Consider the following 27,098-nt stretch of genomic DNA (forward strand, 5'->3'; position numbering starts at 1 on the left):
CTGCACGCATCAGATTCAAAACACTGATGCTGGCCTACAAAGCCAAAAATGGACCAGCTGCCTCTTACCTCAAAGCCCTCATCACTCCTCGCACTGCACCCCGCACCCTCCGATCTACCAGCACTGCTCGACTGGTTCCACCATCTCTCAGGGTAAGAGGCAAGTATACTACAAGACTCTTCTCTGTTCTGGCACCAAGGTGGTGGAATGAACTTCCCCTAGAGGTCCGGACAGCTGAGTCACTGGCTATTTTCAAGCGGCGGTTGAAGACCTACTTATTCAGGAAACACTTCAACTAGCACTTCTTTCCTTATCTTTTGCATTAAAAAAAAAAGATCCTAGATCCGTGACGGAATGATCCTAGGAGCTATGTTGTCTGGGGCTTTCTGCCCCTGGTAGGGTCTCCCAAGGCAAACAGGTCCTGGGTGACGGGCCAGACAAAGAGCGGTTCAAAACCCCTTATGAAGAAAGATAAAGCAAGTTTCGTGACGTCGCCCGGTATGGTGCAACCGGGGCCCCACCCTGGAGCCAGGCCCGTGGTTGGGGCTCGCATGCGAGTGCCTGGTGGCCGGGTCTTACACCACGGGGCCCGGTCAGGCTCAGCCCGAAGGAGCGACGTGGGGCCAATCTCCTGTGGGCCCACCACCTGCAGAAGAAACCGTAAGGGGCTGGTGCAATGTGGATTGGGTGGCAGTCAAAGGCGGGAGCCTCGGCGACCCAATCCCTGGACACGGAATCTGGCTCTAGGGACATGGAATGTCACCTCGCTGGGGGGGAAGAAGCCTGAGCTGGTGCGGGAGGTTGAGAGATACCGACTAGATATAGTTGGGCTCGCCTCCACGCACAGCTTGGGCTCTGGAACCCAACTCCTCGAGAGAGGCTGGACTCTCTACTACTCTGGAGTTGCCCGCGGTGAGAGGTGGCGGGCTGGTGTGGGCTTGCTCATAGTCCCCCAGCTCAGCAGCCATGTGTTGGAGTTCACCCCGGTGAACGAGAGGGTCGTTTCCCTGCGCCTTCGGGTCGGGGATAGGTCTCTCACTGTTATTTGTGCTTACGGGCCAAATGGCAGTGTAGAGTACCCGACCTTCTTGGCATCTCTGGGAGGGGTGCTGGAAAGTGCTCCGACCGGGGACTCCGTCGTTCTACTGGGGGACTTCAACGCTCACGTGGGCAGCGACAGTGACACCTGGAGGTGCGTGATTGGGAGGAATGGCCCCCCCGACCTGAACCCGAGTGGTGTTCTGTTATTGGACTTCTGTGCTAGTCACAGTTTGTCCATAACGAACACCATGTTCAAGCATAATGTGTCCATCAATACACATGGCATCAGGACACCCTAGGTCGGAAGTCGATGATCAACTTTGTGGTTGTTTCATCTGACCTCCGGCCGTATGTCTTGGACACTAGGGTAAAGAGAGGGGCGGAGCTGTCAACTGATCACCACCTGGTGGTGAGTTGGATCCGATGGCCGGGGAGGAAGTTGGACAGATTTGGCAGACCCAAACGTACTGTGAGGGTCTGCTGGGAACGTTTGGCAGAGTCTCCAGTCAGAGAGATCTTCAACTCCCACCTCCGGCAGAGCTTCAACCAGATCCCGAGGGAGGTTGGAGACATTGAGTCTGAGTGGACCATGTTCTCCACCTCCATTGTCGACGCGGCCGTGCGGAGCTGTGGCCGTAAGGTCTCCAGGGCCTGCCATGGCGGCAATCCCCAAACCAGGTGGTGGACCCTGGAAGTAAGGGATGCCATCAAGCTGAAGAAGGAGCCTTATCGAGCCTGGTTGGCTCGGGGGACTCCGGAGGCAGCTGATAGGTACCAGAGGGTCAAGCGAGCTTCAGCCCGGGTGGTTGCAGAGGCAAAAACTCGGGTCTGGGAGGAGTTCGGTGAGGCCATGGAGAAGGACTATCGGTTGGCCTCGAAGAAATTCTGGCAAACCGTCCGGCGCCTCAGGAGGGGGAAGCAGTGCCCTGCTCACACTATTTACAGTGGGAGTGGGAATCTGCTGACTTCGACTGGGGACATTCTCGGACGGTGGAAGGAATACTTCGAGGATCTCCTCAACCCGACCGACATGTCTTCCACTGAGGAAGCAGAGGCAGAGGGCTCAGTTGAGGACTCGTCGATCCCCCAAGCTGAGGTCACTGAGGTGGTTGAGAAGCTCCTCAGTGGCAAGGCACCGGGGGTGGATGAGATCCGCCCTGAGTACCTCAAGTCTCTGGATGTTGTGGGGCTGTCTTGGTTGACACGCCTCTGCAACATCGCGTGGCGGCTGGGGACAGTGCCTCTGGACTGGCAAACTGGGGTGGTGGTCCTTCTGTTTAAGAAGGGGGACCGGAGGGTGTGTTCCAACTACAGGGGATCACACTCCTCAGCCTCCCCGGAAAAAGTCTATGCCAGGCTACTGGAGAGGAGAATTCGGCCGATAGTCGAACCTCGGATTCAGGAGGAACAATGCGGGTTTCATCCCAGTCGTGGAATACTGGACCATCTCTATACCCTCACCAGGTTGCTGGAGGGTTCATGGGAGTTTGCCCAACCAGTCCACATGTGCTTTGTGGATCTAGAGAAGGCATTCGACTGTGTCCCTCGTGGTGATCTGTGGGGGGTGCTCTGGGAGTATGGTGTCCGGGGCCCTCTGCTAAGGGCTGTCCGGTCCCTATATGACCGGAGCAGGAGTTTGGTTCGCATTGCCGGCAGTAAGTCAGACTTGTTCCCGGTGCAAGTTGGACTCCGGCAGGGCTGTCCTTTGTCACCGGTCCTGTTCATTATTTATATGGACAGGATTTCTAGGCGCAGTCGGGGGCCGGAGGGAGTCCGGTTTGGGAACCACGGGATTTCGTCTCTGCTTTTTGCAGATGATGTTGTCCTGTTGGCTTCCTCAAATCAGGACTTTCAGCGTGCACTGTGACGGTTTGCAGCCGAGTGTGAAGCGGCGGGGATGAGAATCAGCACCTCCAAGTCCGAGGCCATGGTTCTCAGCCGGAAAAGGGTGGCTTGCCCCCTTCAGGTTGGTGGAAAGCTCCTGCCTAAAGTGGAGGAGTTTAAGTATCTTGGGGTCTTTTTCACGAGTGAGGGAAGGATGGAGCGGGAGATCGACAGATGGATCGGTTTATCTTCTGCAGTGATGCGGTCAATATACCGGTCTGTTGTAGTGAAGAAAGAGCTGAGCCGCAAGGCGAAGGTGACTATGTCTCTCCGCTGGCCTGGGAACGCCTCGGTATTCCCGCAGAGGAGCTGGAGGAAGCGTCTGGGGAGAGGGAAGTCTGGGTGTCCCTGCTCAGACTGCTACCCCCGCGACCCAGCCCCGGATAAGCGGTAGAAGATGGATGGAAAAACAAATAAAAACTTTGACACATTTTCATTGTAACTTTGAACAAATGTTTTAAACTCATGGTATCTTAAGTATGTAACTTAGTGAGCCAGCATTAATGTATTCAATGTTAGAGATTTAAGCACTTATGTACGTCGCTCTGGATAAGGGCTTCTGCCAAATGCTGTAAATGTAAATGTATATACAATCCATGGAACAATCCAATTCTGGGAGTGACAAGTGAACATATTCTCTTCTGATTTACATAAATAATATTTCTTTAGTGTTCTACATCATAAATACCCACATTTTTTAAGTGGACTGTAGCTTTTTTAAACAGGAGAACATGTATAATAATTTAGTACAAAAATGTGAACTAACTCTGTGTTGGCTGTGTTGATATAAACCGAGCTCTTAATGACCAAATTCCACTCTAGGTCGATAGACATACAGTCTGCTATTTTTAACAGAATACCACATTATCGATGCTGTGAAGATATTGTAGTCATCCATACTGGTGCTTTAAAAGATTTCAGCCCTTAATATACAAGGAAAAGTCAGGCATAATAGAGAAGTAATGCACATTAAGGGTTGTAGTGAGTGACTGATCATTGAACTTTATGTTCATCTGTCTTGCCCTCTGCATTACATATTCAGGATCATAGCATACTCTGTTTCATCAGCTGCAGCAATTATCATGTCCTCTGCTATCACATGAACTCCACTAATGTCACCAAATGCCTCACAATTCTTTTGTTGGAATACTTCACTGGCCGACTTTATGCCAAAATGTAGGCGCTTGAACCTGTAGCGACCCCATGGCATGCTGAATGTACACAGAAGTGATGATGGTTTACCAAGCTTGATTTGCCAGTAGCCATCCTTCTCATCAAGTATGGTAAACAACTTTTTACCTGCTAGTTTACTTTGCACATCAGTGGGAGTTGGTATGGAATAATGCTGGCTTTTTACTTCTTTGTTCAGCTCATGTGGATCAAGACACAGCCTGAGAGCACTGGAATTTTTTCCGTTATAACCAGGCTACTGACTCACTCTGTCGGTTCAGTTACCAGGCTAATGACATCAGCCTCTTCAGATTTTGACTTGCACATTTGGCATAGTGATTAACCTTGCCACAGGCTTTACATTTTGCTCCATAAGCGGGACATGCTTTTGGTCCATGTGTTGTTCCACATCTGTTAAATGCTTTCACTACACCATGCTTTTCTTTCTTGTGCTGCGTGTGACTTGATTTGTTTTTTCTGTGTGATACTGTTTTTGTGACCTCTGCAACAGCGTGCACATCACTTTCCTTTTTTTTGTGACCATTATCTGCATTTGCTCTTTGGCAATTTCAGCAGCCCTGCAGGTGTCAATTGCACTGGCTAATGTTAGCTTTGATTCTCTCAACAGCTTCTCTTTTACTCGTTTATCTGTGATGCTAAAGACAATCTTGTATCTGATCATGTCTTCTTCAGATGCACCAAACTCTCAGTCTTTGATCTTTTGTCTTAGTTCGGTAACAAACATCAATTGACATTCCATCGTGCATTACATGAGTCCAAAACTGATGTCTCTCAAATATGAGATTTTTCTTAGGTGTGCAATATCCCCCGAATGCATCCAAAATGTCTTTTATGTCTGTATCACCGTCATTAGTGACTTCTGTATTATAGTGTATTATAAACTGCTAGTGCTTCTTCCCCAAGTGCATGTAACAGTATGGGAACTTGAACTTTTTGTCTTTTTTCAAGCTCTGCTGCTGTCATGTACAACACATACCTCTGTTCCCATCTTCGCCAATTTTCACTGATATTTCCAGTCAGCTTGAACGGAGTTGGCGACTTACACTGTTCCATTTTTCTGTCCTCTTCGATGACTGTGTTGTTTTATTTTCACGCTTTTCTTTAGTCCGTCTTTTCTCAAGATGAAACTAGCCTCATGACCAATCGGACATCATGTCCTTTGACTGTGTGCAGATATTGATTGAGAAGGCGTCATCTTTCAAATAAACAATCAACACTTTATTTAAGACAAAATGTGGTTACAGCAGACAGGTGTACAACCATCCAACTCAACTGCTTAACTCCTGTAAACATACCACTAAATGGGCAGTTACATTTACAGAGATATAACAATGTATATATGCACACACACACCCAGCTGCATATACTACACACTGCTACCAAAATATTTGGTTTCCTGCTTAAATACTAGCTTTGACATTGAGTGAGCACACAGATTGTTTATGCCCGGCCCCAATGGGCAAAACCGTGGTGTTTACAAAAAATGTTCCACACATTGTGAATTTAATTTTGCCTTGTTATTTTGCTGCTCATAATACTGCAATTTTTTTTATCCTGAATTAAATTAAAATTGAATTAAAATCTCAGTTATCATTTATTTTGCAAGATCAAATTTATGATCCAGAGGGTAGATTTATGTAACAAAGGATTAGCAATGAGCAAAACAATCCAATGAGAAAAACAATCCAAACAATTTAATCCAAAGACAGGGTAAAAAAAGTCACAATTTCAATAACAAGAAAGATAGTCAACATAGTAAACAAATCCAAATCACAAATCCAAAAGTGTGAAATGAATAGAGCAAGGTCAAACACAATGGCAAACAAAAAATGAAACCCTTACAGTAATCTTTAGAAATAAGGTTAATGAATGTACATTAGTCAGTCTCAGGAACTTGCTAAGTTCATAGGATGCATAAAAATATTGTTTAAACCAAAGCGGTGCAGATTTCCTTAGAAATACTGTCTCACCTTCTTCCTCCTGCTCTTCCTCTTTGTTCTTCATGCTGCTCTATTTTTTCCCAAACACTATAGGTAACCTGAAGCCTATTTTATGCTCTAGAGACAAGATTGTAGTGTTTTGAGTTTAAACACATGTAAAACGTAAGTGAGACCTGTTGGAAATTTGGTTGTGGCCTTATGAAGGTCAGTCTTTTCCGAATGAACAGAATATGCAAAATGATCTGTGCTTCTGCAAAAATGTGATTTAGAAATTTTTATTGAGTGAAAATAATGAGGTTGTGCTTAAAGTTTAGAAGTCTGGATGAGCTGTGAGTTTTCAGATTTGTGTGCATAGTTTCACTTTTTGTGTACACAATGGAGAAAATATTAATATGCCTAATAATTTTTATTTCACCTCTTTTTCAGTAAATCACAGACGTATGGACAAGTTCATGCAGACAGCTGCATCCTGTTCAACTGAGCAAGCAACTGAGTTTACAGACAGCATTGTGAACATGATTGTCACAGACATGCACCCACTTTCCATGGTGGAGGATGAGGGTTTTCAGAGGATAACTTTCAATCCTAGGAACACACCTCCTTCACAAATGTACTTCATGAAAATTATGGAGAAAAAATATGAAGACATTAAAGGCAAGCCGAAGAAAACCCTTAAGGGCACTGACAGCATTGAACCCACAACCGACATTTGGAGAGACACACAGCTGCAAATACTGCAGAGATGCTTGAAGATGTTATTGCTAATTTCGACATTTCACCAGAGAATGTCAAAGCTGTTGTCCATGACAACGGTGCAAATATCAAGCTGCAGTGAAGATTTTGGCTAAAAATCATGGATAAGCATCAGTACATTGTACAGGTCACACCATGAACTTGTGGAATTCAAAGGTAGAGCATTGTTTCTCAGTGACATACTGGGAACATCAGACTCCAGCACCATTGATGTAGAGGATGAGGAGCAGCAGATGACCAAAGCAGTGCAGAAGGTCTTGATGTACTGTATTTTGGAGAACATCCCCTGTCCAAGAAGAAGAATCTGCTATTGTGGTGGAACAAACAATGAAGCATGCTATCTAATGCTGACAAGGAAGGCCAAGTCCTTCCTGTGTTTTCCAGCAACATTGACACCAACAACTTTTGTGTGTATGGACTCTTGTTCTTGTTCCAAGTTACACTGTACACTAATTTTTGCATTGTATAAAAGCCCAAAGCCTTCCAAGGTTAAAATAAATGTTTCTTCCTCATATCATCTCATTGAGCTTGCTCATTAGGGATGTTAGAGATAAATAGTAACTTAATTTTAAACCTTACAATTTTTATTCTGTTTCTATACTTATGTAAAGCTGTTGTGAGACCATATAAATTGTTAAAAGCACTGTACAGTGTGCTTTAACTCTCTATTTACTCTCTATTTTGTACCTTTCAGCAGAGTTTGATATGGTCAACCACAAGACTCTCTTGTCCACTCTCAGGAGTCTTCGGATTTGTGGATCAGCATGGGAATGGTTTGCATCCTTCCTGGATGAACGCTCAAACCAGGTAACATGGAGGGGAGTGACCTCTGCTCCATGCAGACTCTCCACTGGTGTCCCACAAGGCTCAGTACTCGGTCCGCTTTGTTTCTCCCTGTATACTCACTCTCTTGGTGAAGTTAATTCCTCACATGGGTTCTCTTACCACTGTTATGCCGATGATACACAACTTATTTTCTCTTTCCCACATTCAGAGGCCACAGCTTCTGATCGGATCTCAGCATGTCTGGCAGAAATATCATCATGGATGACGGCTCATCAGTTAAAGCTCAATCCTAGCAAAACTGAACTGCTGGTCATCTCAGGTGATTCATCCCCAGGTCATGATCTTGCAATATCCCTGCATAATGATCTGATCTCCCCTTCAGTCACAGCTCGCAACCTTGGGGTAACCATGGACAATCAACTGTCCTTTTCCTCTCATGTTGCTCATGTGACACGTTCATGTCAGTTCCTTCTCTACAACATTAGAAGGATTCGGCTATTTTTGTCCACACAGGCTGCTCAGGTACTTGTTCAATTTCTTGTTATTTCAAGACTGGACTACTGCAATGCACTGCTGGCAGGTCTACCTATGAATGCAATTCTTCCTCTGCAAATGATCCAAAATGCAGCTGCATGGCTTGTTTTCAACCTGCCTAAGTTCTTGCATACCACCCCGCTGCTGCGATTCCTCCACTGGCTTCCGGTAGCTGCATGCATCAGATTCAAACACTGATGCTTGCCTACAAAGACAAAAATGGACCAGCTCCCTCTTACTGTACCTCAAAGCCCTCATCACTCCTCGCACTGCGCCTTGCACCCTCAGATCTACCAGCACTGCTCGACTGGTTCCACCATCTCTCAAGGTAAGAGGCAAGTATACTACAAGACTCTTTTCTCTTCTGGCACCAAGGTGGTGGAATGACCTTCCCCTAGGGATCCGGACAGCTGAGTCACTGGTTATTTTCAAATGACAGTTGAAGACCTACTTATTCATGAAACACTTCAACTAGCACTTCCTCCCTGTTTGTTGTATGTATGTATGTAACCTAGTGAACCAGAGTTAATGTATCCAATGATAGAGACTTAAGCACTTTTGTACATCGCTCTGGATAAGGGCATCTGCCAAAGGATGTAAATGTAAATGTACAAATAAATTGAATTGAAAAATGAATCAATAATCAATTGATAAAATAATCAATAGCTGCAGCCTTAGTTGAAGAACATGTACACCCTTTCATGGAAATGCTATTCCTTGATGGCTGTGGTCTCTTTTGAATTTTTTATACACCATGCCACAAATTAAAAAATCAGAAATGGTTTGAGGAGCACAAGAAGTTTGAGGTGTTTACTTGGCCTCCAAATTCCAAATTCAATCAAGCATCTGTGCAATGTGCTGAACAAGTCTGATCCATGGAGGCCCCACCTCGCAGTTTACAAAACTTAAATGATCTGCTGCTAACATCTTCGTGCCACTCCTTCAGTGGTCTAGTGGAATCCATGTCTCGATGGGTCAGGGGACCAATACAATATTAGGAAGGTGTCCTAAATGTTTCAGAAAACAACAACAAAAAAAATACAACAACATGTGACCACACTTGTAAACAAAAACCATGGACATGGATGTGAAGACCTAAATGTGAGAAAGCAACCCCACTTTCACAACATTAGAATTATGATTAAAGATGGCTAATTTACTAAAAGAAATTCCACTGCAGTTCTGGCCTGTTAATCAGTCACCTAAATTGTCTAAAGTACATTTAATTACAATAGATCACAGTGTGTTACAGCTTTCAGTAAACAGCTCATACACATTAAAATGAATCAATCAGAAACAAAAACACAACAGCACAAAACAATTGGTTAGAACAGCATTAAAACATGTCATCTGTGTGGCATGTGTTGTCCTACATTGGAAAATATGTTGCTAAAGACTTATTTCTCTTTGATTAGCACATAGAATGAAACAAGCTAGTACATAGAAAGCCATGCACTGTCAGAAAAGTGGGAAAGCAGGGATAGCTAAAAAAGACTTATTAACATTACAAAATGGAATCGCTGATCATATCAGGTGATTACACAGTGACATACCCACTATATTTCTTGTCCATTTGGGCAAATGAAATAAATTATTTATTCTATCAGTTGCCCCTATCATGCTATGGTGTGGCACTACCAGTTTTTGCACAGGAAAAATTGCTCTCAGAGAATAGGTCAGATATGTGTATAAACTTTCACAGACTCGACAGTGGGTTGTGTCATGGCTCTCTGCATGGGTTTGTGTCTGCCTCAGATCCATGCAGACAGGATCATTTGAAAGATGTTTTTAGTTCTGACTCATGGCAATTACTAACTCACAAATTGAAGAGAATAAATAGATAATAGACTGCAGTATAATTGAGTGAATTAACTGACTAAATTAATTGACCAGAATAGAATTGAGCTGAAGAGAATAGATTAGACTTGGACAGAATTGTACAGAATATGAGAATTGAGGTAAAAATAGTATAAAATGAATTCATAAAATAAATGAATAAATGTATTTATTTAAAGAAAATAAATTGAAATTAAGGGTGACTATATTATACTAGTAGAATAGCATTATTCACAGAATCAGCTAAAATATGAGTCCGCAGATTATGGATCCTTGCTGTTTCATTTGACTGACTTGTTAAAGAGATGAAATGATAATTTGATTGTGACAGAGTTGGATGAGTCACAGGAAAAGCAACAGCATGTAATAGGAAACAGTAAACAGAAAACAATGCACTGGAATCCTCTTCAGTGAATCTAAAGGGCATTACAATAATGTCTTCCCAATCTTGGTGACTTTAGAATAAGATCTGTATTTGATTATCTAAAAGAAATCACTCTAGTCTGGTAACTGTGCTGCTCAATGATGTAGAATTAACAGGTACAATACCTGTAAGTTTCCCCAACCTTGAATCCTTAAAATGTACAGTACAAGGCAGGATGTTGTTGTAATTTTTATCTCTGCAATTGTTCTTTTCATTTACCAGTGCATGCATAAGTGTGCCTTACCTTTATCTGAGGTGTCTGGTGAGCTAAAATACATGAGACTTGACATGCCGATATCAGACACCACTGCCTTCTGGCTATGGAGGACTGCAGACTCTGTTGGAGAAATGGGACACATTATGCTTAGTAGGGATGAGCGAGTACAGCATTATCTGTATCTGTATCCGTATCTGTTAACCATATGAATTATCTGTATCCGTATCCGTACTCGGAGTGGGTGGGTCTTGTCTTGAAATGGGCGGGGCTTTAACTGGTAATAATTAATTTGTAATATTTATAACACTAGCTTACTACCTTTATGTTTTTATGAAATACAGCAAAAACGTTTCAGACACTCGGTGTCTGGTTACTGGTTAGAGACAGCTGAAGGTTTAAAAAAAAATCTCCGACAGGCAGAGAGGCAATGCGAGTCGCATTCTACCAAGCAAGCACCACGTCTGAACGAACCCACGTTTACCAGAACTCTACTGGTTAGTAAGTACATATTATTAACGTTACAACCCGAAGTAAAAAGCTGAAGAAACCCTAAACGTTAACGGAAAAGACCCACGAACCCGAGTGACTGAGGGAGAGACAGAGAGCTGTTCTGTGTGTGACTGTGAGTTAGCAGAGCGAGACACAGCAACACAATACATCTGTATGTGTGTAGGGGAGGGGCGCTGTGACTAGCCTTTCACAGAACGCTGACACAATCAGCTACCCAATGATGATTTTCATTCAATCCGAGCACAGATATTGACTCGTATTACTCGTATAATACTCGTACTCGGCAGAAGTGCTTTATCCGTCCCGGATACTCGTTTCAGCCGAGTATCCGTCTCATCTCTAATGCTTAGTGACCTACAGTGATATTAGTATATGTTAAGACCTAATATTACACTTAACATCTAGGCAAATTATGGAGTTGTTAATCTTAAAGTATAGTATTGACTACTGAATATGAACTACAGTGAGACTAATAAAAAAGTGGAAAGTATAGCTACATTTCCACATTCTGAATCTCTCTCTCTCTCTCTGCCTGGTGCATTCTGAAGCCCTACTTCTGGTTGGAATCTCATCAATGGAGGCCATTGCTGCTGTTACATGGGATTGCTGTGAATAGTGTATCTTAGAGGCACTTTTGGCTTTACAATTGCCATGGTAGGTTTTGCGTTCAGGTACCCATCATTTAACATTTGATGAAAATTGGACATTGGTTAGGCATGTAGTAATTTAGGACTAATAAATTTAGAATAATAATGTAAAATAACTGTTTTCCTGCAAAAAAATAAAAGCAGACTTGCATTATAGCATTAAATGACTTATTTGTGAAATGTACTCTTTGCAAACAGAGTAACCCTGATGTACCCTGGTTTCTGTGTTTTCAGCATTAATTCTGTCACTGCCTTTCTTAGAAGATGTTGTAATGGCTTAAACAACTGTTGGTCTTATTCTTAAAAAGAAAATCTGTAACATGATTGTCATAGATCATAGATCACCAATATTAGCTGCTGCTATAATATGGTGACTCACCCTACACTTGAAGAGCCCTGAGCAAACAAACTGATAGAGATGGTAACATAGAACCTACCCAGAGGCCCACCACTCGGTTTGGGCTTACCCAGGAGAGCATACTGAATGATGGGTTTCAGCAAACCTCAGTAAGGCCTCTACCACTTTTCACCTGTACTACAAGTTTGGAATCTGAGAGCTGCAGGATTGGGGCCATGGAAAGTTGTAGCTTTAATCCCTCTTGGGGTTCTGAGTTCCCCTGACAATGCCTTCTGGCATATATGTCTTTTATAAAGGCGGTTAGCAGTCTGGCTAGAGTGCTAAAATTTTAGTGCTAAAATTTCAAGTGTTGAAGTGACAGAAGAAATTAGCAAAGCCCAGAAAGCATTGCAGTATACAGAAAGATATCAGATCCATGACATCGTTCTCAGGCATCCCTTGAATACCACAAGCCCCAGGAGGGGTGGGCCCTTTGGACATTCTCAGTGGCTGAAGTGAAGTGAAGTTCCTGTGATACACTGGGCAGTTTTCCCCACCCGTTTCCATGCCTTGTGGTCTGCGGCTGTGCAGTTCCCATACCAGACTGTGACACAGCTGGTCAGGATGCTCTTGATCACACAACAATAAAAGTTCACCAGGATGGCTGAAAACAGGTGATGTTTCTTCAGTGTCTTCAAGAGGAACAGGCGTTGGTCAGCTTTCTTGACCAGGATGGAGGTGTTAGTGGAAGCTGGAGACACGTTCAACTGGCAACTCATTAATGTGGATGGGGTGTGCATGCCTCCTCTCTCCCTCCTGAAGTTCATGATGAGCTCCTTTGTTTTGCTGGTGTTAAGGAGCAGGTTGTTGCTGGCACACCATGCGGCCAGATGCTGTACCATTTTTGGTGATGAGGCCAATCACTATGGTGTTGTCAGCACCACTTGATTATGGAATTAGATCCATGCACTGGCCTGCAGTCATGAGTGAAGAGGGAATAGCGGAATGGGCTCAGCACCCAGCCCTGTGGTACACCTGTGTTAAGGGTGATGGTGGCCTGACCTGACATGCTGAGGTCTGTTGGTCAGAAAGTCCATAATCCAGTGACAGAGGGAGGTGTAGATGCCTAGATCCCATTTTTGGTGAATAACATGTAAGGGATGATGGTAGCTCAGTGGTTAAGGCATTTGACCATTGATCGGAAGGTCATGGGTTCAACTCCCAGGTCCACCAAGTTGCCATTGCTGGGCCCCTTAGCCAGGCCTGTAACCTTCAATTGCTCAGTTGTATGAGTCAAATCAAGAAGCTTTTATTGTCATTTCAACCACATATAGCTGTTGCAGTACATAGTTGTAGCACCCCTAGCATTACCGGCTATTATGGGGTGGCTAATCTGAGCTCTTTTAAATCAATTTCTGAAAAATCTTAGACCTAATCTATTTGTCTTATCTTTACTTTGAGTATGAGTTCCATTTATAATTAAATGTATTAAACTACCAGGTACCAAGAAAAATGAAATACAATTCAGTATTGTAAATAAAATTTAAACAACATGTAATCAAATAAAATATTGTGCAGATTACTTTCAAAATCAAGTTCAAGTTTAAATGAAAAATATCAGTAACATATACAACTTATTACGCAAAACTGGCCACAAAATAAATAATAAAAGCCAGCAAAAGTAAGTGAAAACTTTACTCCAGTTGCAGGCCTATACGTAGCTGGGGTTTGTAGAAACAAACAAAATGGCTACTTCACCACGAGGGCAACCAAAGGAAAAATAGTACCTTGGATGAAGTTTGTTTGCACACCGTACACGTGTCAGACAGAAAAAAGGTCGATGTAGAACACAAACAGAGCTTGGATGCTTCACAGGGTACTCCTTCGCCACACTTAGTCCCTGCTAGTTGAGCTAGCTATCCGCCAGTCAATTAGCCAAGTCCATGCACATGGCGCAGTAAACCGTAACTTAAGTCTCCGTTCGTCAGAGGCGATGTCAATATCTTTCCGGTGTCCTTTCCTACTCCTCGATATTGAGTGTTCGGGTTGAACACCTACTTAGATGCGTTACTTTCATCAAAAGAAAAAAGTGCTCCGTTGTCTTACTCTTCCCCCTTTTTTTCTCTCGCCTTCTCCCTGCTCCATGCAAGCGCGCACCCAGCATGCATCACACATCACACATAACTTAATAAAAACTTACAAACAAAATACAAGTTCTTTTTAAATATTTTTTACCAGCATATTTATTGTATTTAAACGAAAAAGCATTTCAGAAATAATTAATTGTTTTTAATTACGGTTACCCTATACATATATCACATGACTCATTGCTGGCCAATGAATTTTAACTTTCACAACATTCATTTGTAAAACTATTTATATGGAACATAAACAATTTGTTTTGCATAAATGCATACAATGTAAATCTAAAACAAACACCCGTAACTTTATTTGGGTAACCTAGTGAAATGAGACAACGTTTCTACAGATTCATGGTGCTACATAAAACAAAGACAGTGATAAGGACTTGTAATTAGTCTTAGCCACATAAAGTGCAACTGTGCAACCTGGTGCAAACAGTGCAGGAAAAGACAAACAAGACAGACAAGACAGTGCAGGACAAAAGACAGTGCAGACACAAAGTTACAAGACAATACAAAAAGTACAAAAAATACAATACACAAAAGACAATAAACAGTAAACAGAAACAGCGCCGACCATTGTGAATACTGTATGTGAATACTGAATGTTCAAACAGTATTTCATGCAGTAATACTAGAATGAACACAGTTTCTTAGCAGCAGGTCCTTGAGATAATGTATAGAATTGTGCAAAAACAGCAAACGACTGAAATATTGTATAGTATGTGCAAAATGACTGAGATATTGTACAGTATTTGCAAAAGGACTGCAATGTTGGACAGTTTCTGCAAAAGAGCAAAAAAGTGTGCAAAACAGCATGTAAACAGTTTGATGGCTGTAAGCAGCATGTAAACAGTTTGATGTGTCAGTGTGTGTGTTTGGTGTAGGTCTGTGCAGTCCATACGGATGACGTGCATGTGTATGTTGTGCTCAGTACATTTCAGTTCAGTTATTGAGAGGTCTGATGGCTTGTGGGAAGAAACTGTTACACAGTCCGGTCGTGAGGGCCTTAACACTTCGGTACCTTTTCCAGTTGGCAGGAGAGTGAAGAGTGTGTGTGAGGGGTGTGTGGGGTCATCCACAATGCTGTTGGCTTTGCGGATGCAGCGTGTGGTGTAAATGTCCATGATTGAGGGGAGAGAGACCCCAATGATCTCAGCTGTCCTCACTATCCGCTGCAGGGTTTTGCGATCCGAGATCGTACAGTTCCCAAACCAGACAGTGATGCAGCTGCTCAGAATGCTCTCAATGGTCCCTCTGTAGAACATGGTCAGGATTGGGGGAGGGAGATGTGCCTTTCTCAGCCTTCGTAGGAAGTAGAGATGCTGCTGAGCTTTCTTGGTAATGGAGCTGGTGTTGAGTGACCAGGTGAGGTTCTCCGCTAGATGAACACCAAGAAATTTGGTGCTCTTGACAATCGCTACAGATGATCTGTCGTTCAGCAGAGTGGTTGCTCTGTGCTCTTCTGAAGTCAACAACCATCTCTTTAGTTTTATCCACGTTCAGAGAAAGGTTGTTGGCTATACACCAGGTAGTTAGCTGTTGCACCTCCTCCCTTTATGCTGACTCGTCATTCTTGTTGATGAGGCCCACCACAGTCGTGTCATCAGCGAACTTGATAATATGATTCTATCTGCGCATTGCTGCACAGTCGTGAGTCAGCAAGGTGAACAGCAGTGGACTGAGCATGCAGCCCTGAGGAGCTCCAGTGTTCAGTGTGGTGGTGCTGGAGATGCTGTCTCGATCCGGACTGACTGAGGTCTCCCAGTCAGGAAGTCCAGGATCCAGTTGCAGAGGGAGGTGTTTAGTCCCAGAAGGCTCAGCTTCCCAATCAGGGACTGAGGGGTGATTGTATTGAATGCTGAACTAAAGTCTATGAACAGCATTCGTACATAAGTGCCTTTATTGTCCAGGTGGGTGAGGGCTAAATGGAGGGCTGTGGCAATGGCATCGTCTGTGAAGCGGTTTGGACGATACGCAAACTGTAGCGGGTCCAGTGAGGGTGGTAACTAGGTCTTGATGTGCCTCATGTCAAGCTTTCGAAGCACTTCATAACTATGGGTGTGAGTGCAACGGGACGATAGTCATTGAGGCAGGACACTGTAGAGTTCTTGGGGACAGGAACAATGGTGGTAGTCTTGAGGCACGTAGGAACGGCGCTGCTCAGGGAAATGTTGAAGATGTCAGTAAAGACATCCGCTAGCTGTTCTGCACATTCCCTGACCACCCTGCCAGGAATGTTGTCTGGTCCAGCAGCCTTCTGTGGGTTAACTCTGCATAGAGTTCTCCTCATGTCGGCCATGGATAGACAGAGTACTTGGTCGTCGGGGGAGAGATGGCCTTTCTTGCCGCTACGTTGTTCTGCACCTCAAACCGAGTGTAGAAGTCGTTCAGGACGCCTCCCTCCCAGATGCGCTGAACGACTTCTACACATGCTATCACAAGCAGGTGAAGCTGTCTTGTAGTTCGTGATCGCCTGTATGCCCTGCCACATGCACCGGGTGTCCCCGCTGTCTTGAAAGTGGCTGTGGATTGTCTGGGCGTGTGCGTGCTTTGCCTCTTTGATGGCTCGGGACAGTTTGGCCCTTGCTGTTCTTAGGGCCGCCCTTTCCCCTTTTCGGAAAGCTAGGTCTCTAGTCCTCAGCAGCACATGCATGTTAGCAGTCCTCCATGGTTTCTGGTAGGAGCGTGTGGTGATGGCCTTGGAGACGGTCACATCATCAATGCACTTGCCGATGTAACCGGTCACTGATGACGTACTCCTCCAAGTTGACGGAGTCACTGTTGGTTGCAGCCTCCCTGAAGATGTTCCAGTCAGTGCACTCAAAGCAATCTGACGAGTGGTCTGTATGCTGGAATTAGCAAAACAGAAATGTGGTCTGAGTAGCCGAGGTGTGGGCGGGGCTCCGCACGATACGTGCCGGGAATGTTTGTGTAAACAAGATCCAGCGTGTTTACACCTCTTGTAGCAAAGTCCACATGTTGATGGAATTTAGGGAGCACTGACTTGAGATTTGCATAGTTGAAATCTCCGGTGATGATAAACAGTCCGTCGGGGTGAACACTCCGCAGGTCGCTAATAGCGCCGTATAGCTCACTTAGCGCCTCTTTAGCATTAGCGCTAGGAATGTAAACTCCGACAATGTATACAGTAGTAAATTCTCGTGGTAAATAAAATGGCGTGCATCTAACAGTCACAAACTCCACTGACAATGAGCAGTAAGTAGAAACAAGCACAGAGTTCTTGCACCATTCCGTGTTGATATAAACATACACCACCACCGCGAGTCTTACCGCACAGAGCTGCATTTCTTGGATCATTATATATAAAAAATTAAATTAATTATAAAATAAATTATATATAAAATAAAAATGTAAGTCACTCTGGATAAGAGTGTCTGCTAAATGTATTAAATGCTGAGCAGTATTTGTGCATAGGATACTGCATCCTCTGTGCTACAAGTAGGCAAACTGATGTAAAACCAATGTGGTTGCAAGGCAGATTTTTAGGTGTGCCAGGACCAGTACTCAAAGTACTTCATGATAATGGGTAAGTGCTACTGGTGATAGTCATTTAGGCACATTGGGTTGGAGTGTTTTGGAACAGGAACAATGGAGGTGGATTTGAAGCATGCTGGCACAGTCGCTAGGGTGAGGGACAGGTTGAAGATGTTCAGAAAAACCCTGCAAGCTGTTCTGCACCTGAAGGGCATCACAAGGTACTCATAATGGCCTGACAGAGTGATGAAAATCTTATTCCATTCATCACCCTACTGGACGCAGATGAGATTGTAGGCAGTGCGTAGGCTCAGCTTTGTGACAACAGAAGGCAGCACCTTAAAGGTACAATTTATCAAGTCCCTATAAGTTACACATGGCCTTATTTATTCCAAAAAAGAACCTTACCAGCACCAAATAGGTGAAAAGACATTTATATGTATATATATTTATATGTATAAAACCCAAGGGCAATGTCTTCTGAATGTAGCTGTCCATGGCCTTCTACCCCTGGCCTGACAAACATATATATTTGTTTATACTCCAAACCTCTTGGAGGTCCCAATATTTAGTGGTGACTAAAGACATGTTCGGAGCTGCATGTAAAGGTGGGTGGGAGACAGGTAGTGGTAGGGGTAGCTCAGTGGTTAACATGATGAAATACAGGTTGGAATTTCATGAGTTCCATTAAGTTGCCACTTGCTGAGCAAGGCCTTAACCTTCAACCGCTTAGTTGTATAAATACTGTATATAAGTTGGTTATTATAAGGCTGTAAATCTGCTGGGATTTAGCCTCAAAACCATTACCAAGCAGTCTATATGGTGATACACCCAAAGGAACCCCATAACCAATTGCAGATCACTGGTAAGGAAAAGGGCAATCTGTTTAAAATGCTTGATTTGCAGCCCAAGTGGAAGTGTGCTTCACTGCAGCAGATGACCCAGGAAACTTTATTCCATTCTATTCTATTCTAAATCAAGGGGTAGGTGTAGCCAGGGTCAATAAAATTCTGACTCAATGATTACTCTGATGTTACTGCTCCTTGGTGACTTTGAAGTATCAATCTTGAATAAAACCATTATTTTTGAAGACATACACATACACTCTGCTTATAACTTTGTTTCCTGCTGACAATTGGCAGTGCATTGTTATTCAGGCCCACTGTTAACACTGATCCAACACAGTGGTGAAGGTTTTGTATTTTTTGCAAGTGTAGGTCACACCTTCAGTTCCATCAAATGTGACGAGTTATGGTGGAACTGTTTGTTGGAGGTAAAAACTGTGCACTTCCAGAAGCCTCAGGTACAAGTCATGAAATAGTAGGAGCAAAGTGGTGATTGTGGGAAATACATCAATAGTAATGAAGCATTAACATTGTGCTGATTTTTACAAAAACTGTAGAAGGGATGCCACTCCATCAAACCTGCACACACATCACTATGGGCAATTTTGTTAGCCATTTAATTCACAAGTAGGAGAACATGCAAAGCTGCACACAGGAAGTAACCTGATCTTAGGATCGAAACAGGAACCCTAAACTTGTAAGGTGGCACACATGGTGATACATGTATAGATAGATAAAAGCAACTTAAAACAGTCTAAATCCACAGAACAACTGTGGGTATTCCAAATGGTATTTGAGTATACCAAAGAGTTTACTGAAGAACCAAAGACAATTTATGCTGTGTGAAAAGCATGGGGTGGCCACACAAATTACTGATCAGATTTAAGTTTCTGATTAAAATTAATTCTTTAAATTAAGTGGGTTGCTAACAGTTGCCATTCACACAGACCCCAGACTGCCTAACAGAGGGCAGAACAATTTAATAATGAAGGATCCCATTCCATGGAAACTCCTCTCAAGCATCATACCAGCTAAGCTGTGAAAATGGAAGGAAGGTCATCTGGATGAAGTGGTGATATGTACTCAGGTAGTATCCTCAATCTTGAGTTTTTCCATGTTAAGCAAGAGATAAACATGGATCAAAATGGCTATGCATAGCAACTTTAGTAAACAAAGCAGCACCTATTACCTTGAATTTTTAATTATGCTTTATATACAAGTACTTGCTTATCAATCAACATAAAAACATACTATAACACTGACTATACCATTTGCTGAGGCAGAGAATATACAGTATATTGCTCAGGACAGTTAGCTAACCAGGTTGTTGCTAATAAAATACAAAAATGTCGTGCTTTGTAGTGCCAATACACAGAGATTGAAATTGTCATTTCTCCTCTATCATAGCTGATATCTAGTTTGCAGAATCAACACGCGCACCCACACACACACACACATGAAAACACACATATGTGTGGGTGCCAGAGGTTTGAGAATTAAGAATTATGGAAATTGAAAGCAATCAAAATGTGATTGTGTGGAGTGTGGAGTCAGCTTTTATTCAAAGTGTTTAATGAAAACTTAAAATAATTTAAAACTTAAAATAATTTAAAGGTTTAATGAAAATAAGTTAAAACATAATAATTTATGGAACCTTTGAGGAATTATAGCCATTTTTATAGTACTCCCTCCAGGTAATGCAATGAAAAGCTCAGCTAAACACCAAAAGGCCCAAACCACTAAAGTAAATGATCACAGAATTCTTTCCTTTTTGAAGAAATACCTCTTCATAATATTTAGCATAAAGCGCTCTTGAAGAAGTCGGAATATCATTGCAGGACTGTCAAGTGTCACGCATTGAGCACATCGTATTTCTCACGCAGAAAATTTTTTGGAGTATTTATCATATATTTATCATAGTATTTATCATATATTTAATAAGCCGAGCACCCAAAATGTATCAGTCGGCACCGCTGTTTCTATGGAAGCGGGCAGGAATCAAGCATGTCTCCCCTGGAGTTCTTAGTCGAGCCTGACCATAGATATCTATACATAGATGTCGCCTTGGCTTCTTTGTACAGGGGTCTTGTACTTCAAATGCATGCACGATGCCGGACTTCTGTGCTGCGTTTGGATGTTCAAACGAAAGAAACCTAAAAATCAGACAGCAAGGGATTACTTTTCAAAGGTGAGAATGTGTTTTATGATATTGAATGTTAGGAAGTTATATTTCTTGTTCCGTTGGTTTGTTTCAGTCCTTGGTTAACGACTGCAGCTAATCCATGCTAGTTACCCATTCGTTTTTGACAGTTAGGAAAACCCGACAATGTTTGTAGATTCCGAAAGCTCTTAATAAGGACATTAAAAATTGACCCATGCTTTTTTGCTTAAAGGTGAAGACCCAACTTTATGTATGTTTTGTAAGATTCCCTTATCTGTCAAACATATTTTATTAGATTGTCCTGTACTTAACACAAACAGAATGCTCTTTTATCAAGTTACTTCACTTAAAAGCATATTTAGTCAGATTATGCCTGAAAAGGGTTTGGATTTTTTTATCGTATGATGATTTAAAAAAATTTATAATATGACATACAGTGATACCTTGAGATACGAGTGCTTTGACATACGAATTTTTTTAGATACGAGCTGTGATTCGACCATATTTTTGGCTTGAGATACGAGCAAATTTTTGAGATCCGAGCCGCCGCTGAAACAAAGATCCCCAACAACCGCGTGTGCTCTGTTTCCCCTGCCTCAGCTTCCCACTTCTCACTCGGTTAAAGCTGCCTTTCCACTGCACACGACAAACGACGGCTGATAAACCTGAAATTCATTTCCTATGGAGAGTCGCAAAAGCGCTGCGTGAGGTGCCGACCATCTGCGGATCCGTAATTTTTGGATCCGTTTTGAGCGTTGGATCCGTTAAAAAATTTTAACTTGTGCGACTACACCGCATCTGATATGCCGACCGGACAGGTTTTTATTAAAACGACCGGCAGATGTTTGTGAGGAAAAAGTGACAAAAAAGGCAAAAACAAGTGAAGAGAAAAGTGATGAAGAAAATTAAGCAAAATTAATGTGAAGAAAACAGAAATTGTAGCAATTAAGTTCAGTTAAGTTAAGAGAAATCAAGCATTGTGTTAGTTCTGGCAGGCCACATCGTCAAGCGTGCATCAGCTGTTAATCAGCTGTCCACGACGCGCAATAATCCGGTTACGACATCCATATTAACCGAACGACCCTTTAAATTCCCATTCATAGAGCCGCTCTAGCGGTTCGCTGCTGCTGCGATTTAAACTCCCTCCTCCAACCCCGACTCCACCATGCCGGAACCTGTGTTCGTTGTACCAGTTTACGTCAGAAATCTCCACATGTTTTTCTCTCTCTCTCTCTCTCTCTCTCTCTCTCTCTCTCTCTCTCTCTCTCTCTCTCCATTCATTTAATTATTTATTTTTCCATTTATTCATTTATTATTTTCCTTTCCTATTTTTAACTCTATGCATGATTAATGGTTCTGTTATATGGGGGTCTATTCTATTTTCTAGTTGCTGCTCTCCCTGCTCTAAATGAAGTTTAGTTAAGTTCCATTTACAGTAAGTGTAAAGTAGCATTAAGAGTGCGAGTAAGTGAATGAAAGTGAAAGTCCTAAGCCTGTTTACTCCTCCCTCAACCTCTGTGCGCATCTTCCGTAAAGTAAAACCAGTTTATTTTTTTAACTTTCTCTTTTATTACTGTATGTTTTTATACAATATTTGTCATTTATAAATACAGGTACTGTACATTTTTCATATTCAAAACACAAACAAAACAACTGGAGTGGAATTTTGCAAGCTGGAACGGATTAATGGGATTTCAATTAATTTAAATGGGGAAAATTGCTTTGAGATACGAGCAATTTGATATACGAGCAAGGTCACGGAACGAATTAAACTCGTATCTCGAGGTATCACTGTATTTGGTCTTTGTGATCACATTGTTGAGACTCAAGATAGGAATAAAGAAAAGATTGAACGTCTTGGCACCTCATCTATCTAACTTTCATATTATGTTCCTCTCAAATTTGTGATTTGCTTCCACCTGCAAATTGCTTTGTGTATCATATTTAATAAACCAATACAATTTAAATGTTTAAATGAACATGTATAGTCACACCATTGCAGCAGTATTGCATGCAGTAGGCTATAAGGTAAGTAGTGATTGTTCATTTGAAGTTTACTCAAGTGGAAGAATGTAAGTAATAAACTTAGACCTACTAGCACTATGCATTATATTTTGAAAAAGTAGATTATCTTAATATCAAAACCTTAAATTTTCTCTGGACTTAATGATAAATACATGTCTGACCGTTGGAATGAACCAAAAAAACTAGAAAATCGCATTCATGACGATTTATGGTGATTTTATTTCTTTGCCTACATTGACGCTGATGCAGTAAGAGGAGGGGGTCCCCTGTACCAAGATGGCGCATTGACGCATTCGTTCCAATGTACTGCCGTACCCAAGGCGACATCTAGTGTATAAAGCTATGGAGCCTGACACTTATCAGCCAATCAAAAAAAGAGGCTACACAATAGCCAATCAGAAAATAGCACTATCTGGGTAAGATTTAACGCAGCAACCAATGAAAAAAAACCCATCTCTAATGAAAAACCAATTCATTAGAGAGGATATTTTCGATGGTCGGTTTGAACAAAACACGAAACAGCAATGTCCCGTCTCTGGACGGGACATTGTCCTCAATCATGACACTAAAAATGGCTGGGCTTGAGCCGAACTGTTTTAAATGGGAGCCAACATTGCAAATGAAAAAGGAGTCCAAAAAGGGTCAGAGATGTCACACTTGCCTGTCTTCAAAACTTGAGAGCCCTGTCATTGTTAAAATCTAGAATCAAGAAACACCTTCATTAATGTAAATGCATAGGGTTTAGCTCAGGATGCAAGCCACTGGTAATAATCAAGAACAGAAAGGTCAGATTAGACTCCTTTAGAAAACGTTTAAAAAGACCTGGATGCTGAAACAGATGAAACCATGATTAACTTGGATAAAAATGGAACAAGAATGGATAAAAATGGTTATGGAAAAAGAAGAGTATGGAGAAGATAAGAAAGAGCTCATGATCTAAAGCACACATCATCTGTCAAATGTAATGGAGGCAGAGTTGTGGGAAGGGCATGTATGGCTGACAGTCAAACTGGGCCACTGTTGACTGACGATGTGACTGCTGATAGAAATAGCAGGAGTGTGATGGCTATGCTATCACATTAAAAAGTGAACCATCAAGTTTATTTAGCTTCCAACAAACATAGCTATGCCTCGCCCACACTCAGTCTGCTGGACCACAACAAGGGGCAAGAATTTCTGTTCCAAGGACACTACCAAACCTAATCTCATTGGCTGAAAACGTTTATAATATGTGGATCACACAACTTGCAGTGATGATAAAAATCAAGAATCAGCTACATGTTGGACAACAACATTTTAATTGCTTATTTATACACCATAATATTTTTTAAATGATTTTTCTTCTGTCTACTCCTTTTTATGCTGCTATTTTTACTTCTCTGGAGCCATAATTACAACCAGAAAAAAAAGAGCTACAAAGGTGCTTGTAAAATAAAATCTAGAACCTAGAAATGGGTGAGTCAAGGACCAGAAAGCCATTACTGATCTAGCCAGTATTTTCCAGGCACCCATGGCTCAAAAATGCACCTGAGCATCAATTTAAATGCTGGCTGCCCTTATGACTGTGAAAGCCCAAGCAGCCTATGGACATTGATGAATTCCCTGAGTTTGATAGCTTTTACATTTATGTTTACTGCATTTTGTAGACACCCTTATACAGATGGGTGTACAAAAGTCTCTATTAATGAATACGTCAACACTACCATCAACCTAAAACTATCCTGGGACTGACTTATCTGTAAGTTTTAAACTGCCATCCAATATTATGAAGTATAGCAGAATACAGCAAAATGTTGCCATTCAGGAGGAAAAGGGGCAATCAGAAAAAAGTGATGAAGTTATTTGGTTCAGCAAGGCATTTGGTTCACATTTGGTTTGGACTGTCACACTGTCATTGAGAGTGACAATTTGGCAGTTTTTTTTTGTGAACCACCCGGGACACACCGTTGATAATCTATATTCATGGTTAACTTAAGCTTATTTATTTTCCATGTTCCCAATTTTTAACACCCACTTAATTTGTTAGCAGCCATGTAAGTCAAGGCACTTGATAATTTAATAAAATGGTGCTTAAATCTGTAAGAAAATGTTACTACAGAAGTCATCCTACAACTTTAAGTCATAAATGTGCAGCATCCTCAGAATGAAAATATTCACGTGAGCACTGCACTAATACTTAGTAAATAATTTATTTGTACTTAATCAAGCGTTCTTAACAACTGTTTGTATTTCTGCATTATATGGATCTGTTGTTAGGCTGAAGTTAGGCTCTGCCATTAAAGTCTTTCCTGACCAATAAGGTGCCTGATATAATGACTGAATATTAGTACACTGGTGTGTTATCTACAGAAAGAAGGGAAAAAATATTCATCACTATCTGGGTTGGTAATCTTGTTGCAAAGCATGGATTGTAAGTTTTCCATTTATTATTCAATTGTATTGTAAAGGTGACATCTTAAACTACACTGGTAATGACTGCTCATGGCATTTACATGTAAATGATCACATGACAAATGTTGGTGTTGTGAGATTCAGGGGATTAAACATACTTGGATATATCACAAAATTAGTACACTGTACTGTATGTAACTGAATGCTATTCATCTTTTGGGTTTTTGTTGGTTTTCATTGTAATGCTGTTCCCATTTTTTTGTCTTAAACAGCTTCCCCTCAACTGCAGACAAGCTAAATCTGGCAAAATCTTTGATTGGAGTTTTTCCTTCTCTGAATCTCAAATCATATTTGGAGAGAATGAAGAATATGTAAGTATTGAACCTTGTACAAACTGAATCTCACAAAATTCATATCAAATCTCTGATGAAATGTCTGAATATACTGTTGATATAAGATTGTGCCTTTCAAATATTCATCTCTGCCTTCTTTTCAATTCTTTTGACAGAGAAAAATATGGCTTCACAAAAATTTTTCTGCCTCTTTTAGATGACATAAAAATTCTAGAGCGTTATGTCATTGACACTAAGATAAAATGAGAAACACATTGTATGGAACAGTCTGCCGCCTTTTGACTGCTGACAATCTTGCTTGTCATGTGCTGTGTGGATATGAAAAAAAAATTATTGCAAATAAGTTCTATCATAATTGCCTTGTTGATAAAACAACCTCACAAAGTGTGTTCAATGAAAATGATCTTGAAAAGAGATGGAGACAATTATCAGCAGCATGTGTTGAAAGAATTAACTGTTACAGGAATTAAAGAAGACTCATGTTTGAATACCCTTGAATACTCTTATATAAAAGAAAATGTATAATGCATAATGCATGATGTGCTGGAAGGTGTTGCTCCTTTGGAAGTTAAACTTTTACTTCAACACTACATTTTTGAAGAAAAACTGTTGTGCCTGGAACAGTTGAATGAAAGAATAACCAGCTATAATTATGGGTATTAAAACATAAAAAACAAATCTAGTGTCATCCTTAACTTGAAATCTGAAACGGCACTCACAAAAACAGCCGCTCAGGTGTGGTGTTTAATACAAAACTTGACGTTCCTTCTAGGGGACATTGTTAACCCTGAACGCCTGCACTGGCAATTGTTCATTTTGTTGCGAGAGATATGCAGCATTATATTTGTTCCTATTGTAACCAAAGATCTTGCAGTGTTCCTGACACAGCTTATCAATAATCATCACAAGCTGTTCAAAGAACTTTATCCTTTTTGAAACCTTATCCCAAAACACAACTTTATGATACGTTATCCTAATATGATGATTCAATTTGGACCTTCCTCAAAACACTGGTGTACTGTATGTGGTTTGAAACTAAGCTGGCATGGGGTTGCCAGCTAGTTCTGAAAAGGAACCAATCTTTGGAGAAGTTGTTCATTTATTCCCAGAGGTGGACAAAAACATTGTGTTGACTTTTGCGAGGATTGTTAATGTTATTTATTTTGATGATCATTTTACTCATATGTTGTGGAAAAGATGGAAGAGTACAGACTTGTTATAGACCACTTGATATTCAGACATGTTTATTGGATGGTCATATCTACATCAATCCAAGATACAAAGTGTTTTAATAAGTAAAATAAGTTCTTAGTAAGTATAGGATGGAGTTGTGAGTTATGTTGGCTAATGAAATTGGACATCTTTTATACTGCCTAACTATAACCAGAAGATACGAACACATTACTCCTATCCTATCACCACCGCATTGGCTCCCAGTCAAATTTTGTATTGATTATAAAATACTATTACTGACCTGACCTGTAAAGCACATAATGGTCTCGTGCCACAGTACCCAAGTGATCTTTTTTTTTTTTTATTTTTATAATCCTTTGCAAGTTGCTAAAATTTGTTGACTGTGGAGTG

The 27,098-nt window shown here is 41.6% G+C and overlaps 1 protein-coding gene across 4 annotated transcripts in view; it reads right to left on the bottom strand.

Annotated features, from left to right (window-relative positions):
• The window catches only part of kaznb (kazrin, periplakin interacting protein b), an 83,921-nt gene that overhangs the window by 22,485 nt on the left and 34,338 nt on the right, over positions 1–27,098 (bottom strand). For 3 of the 4 annotated variants that reach the window (XM_060857811.1, XM_060857808.1, XM_060857810.1), the window contains exon 2: positions 10,634–10,726. The exons of the other annotated variant lie outside the window; for it this stretch is intronic. In XM_060857811.1, the coding sequence (XP_060713794.1) occupies positions 10,634–10,679 (46 nt within the window). In that variant the 5' untranslated portion in view covers positions 10,680–10,726. The remainder of the gene's footprint in view (positions 1–10,633; positions 10,727–27,098) is intronic. 4 annotated transcript variants of the gene reach the window in all.

The sequence above is a fragment of the Tachysurus vachellii genome, chromosome 22, assembly GCF_030014155.1.
Source record: "Tachysurus vachellii isolate PV-2020 chromosome 22, HZAU_Pvac_v1, whole genome shotgun sequence".
NCBI classification, from domain to species: Eukaryota; Metazoa; Chordata; class Actinopteri; order Siluriformes; family Bagridae; genus Tachysurus; species Tachysurus vachellii.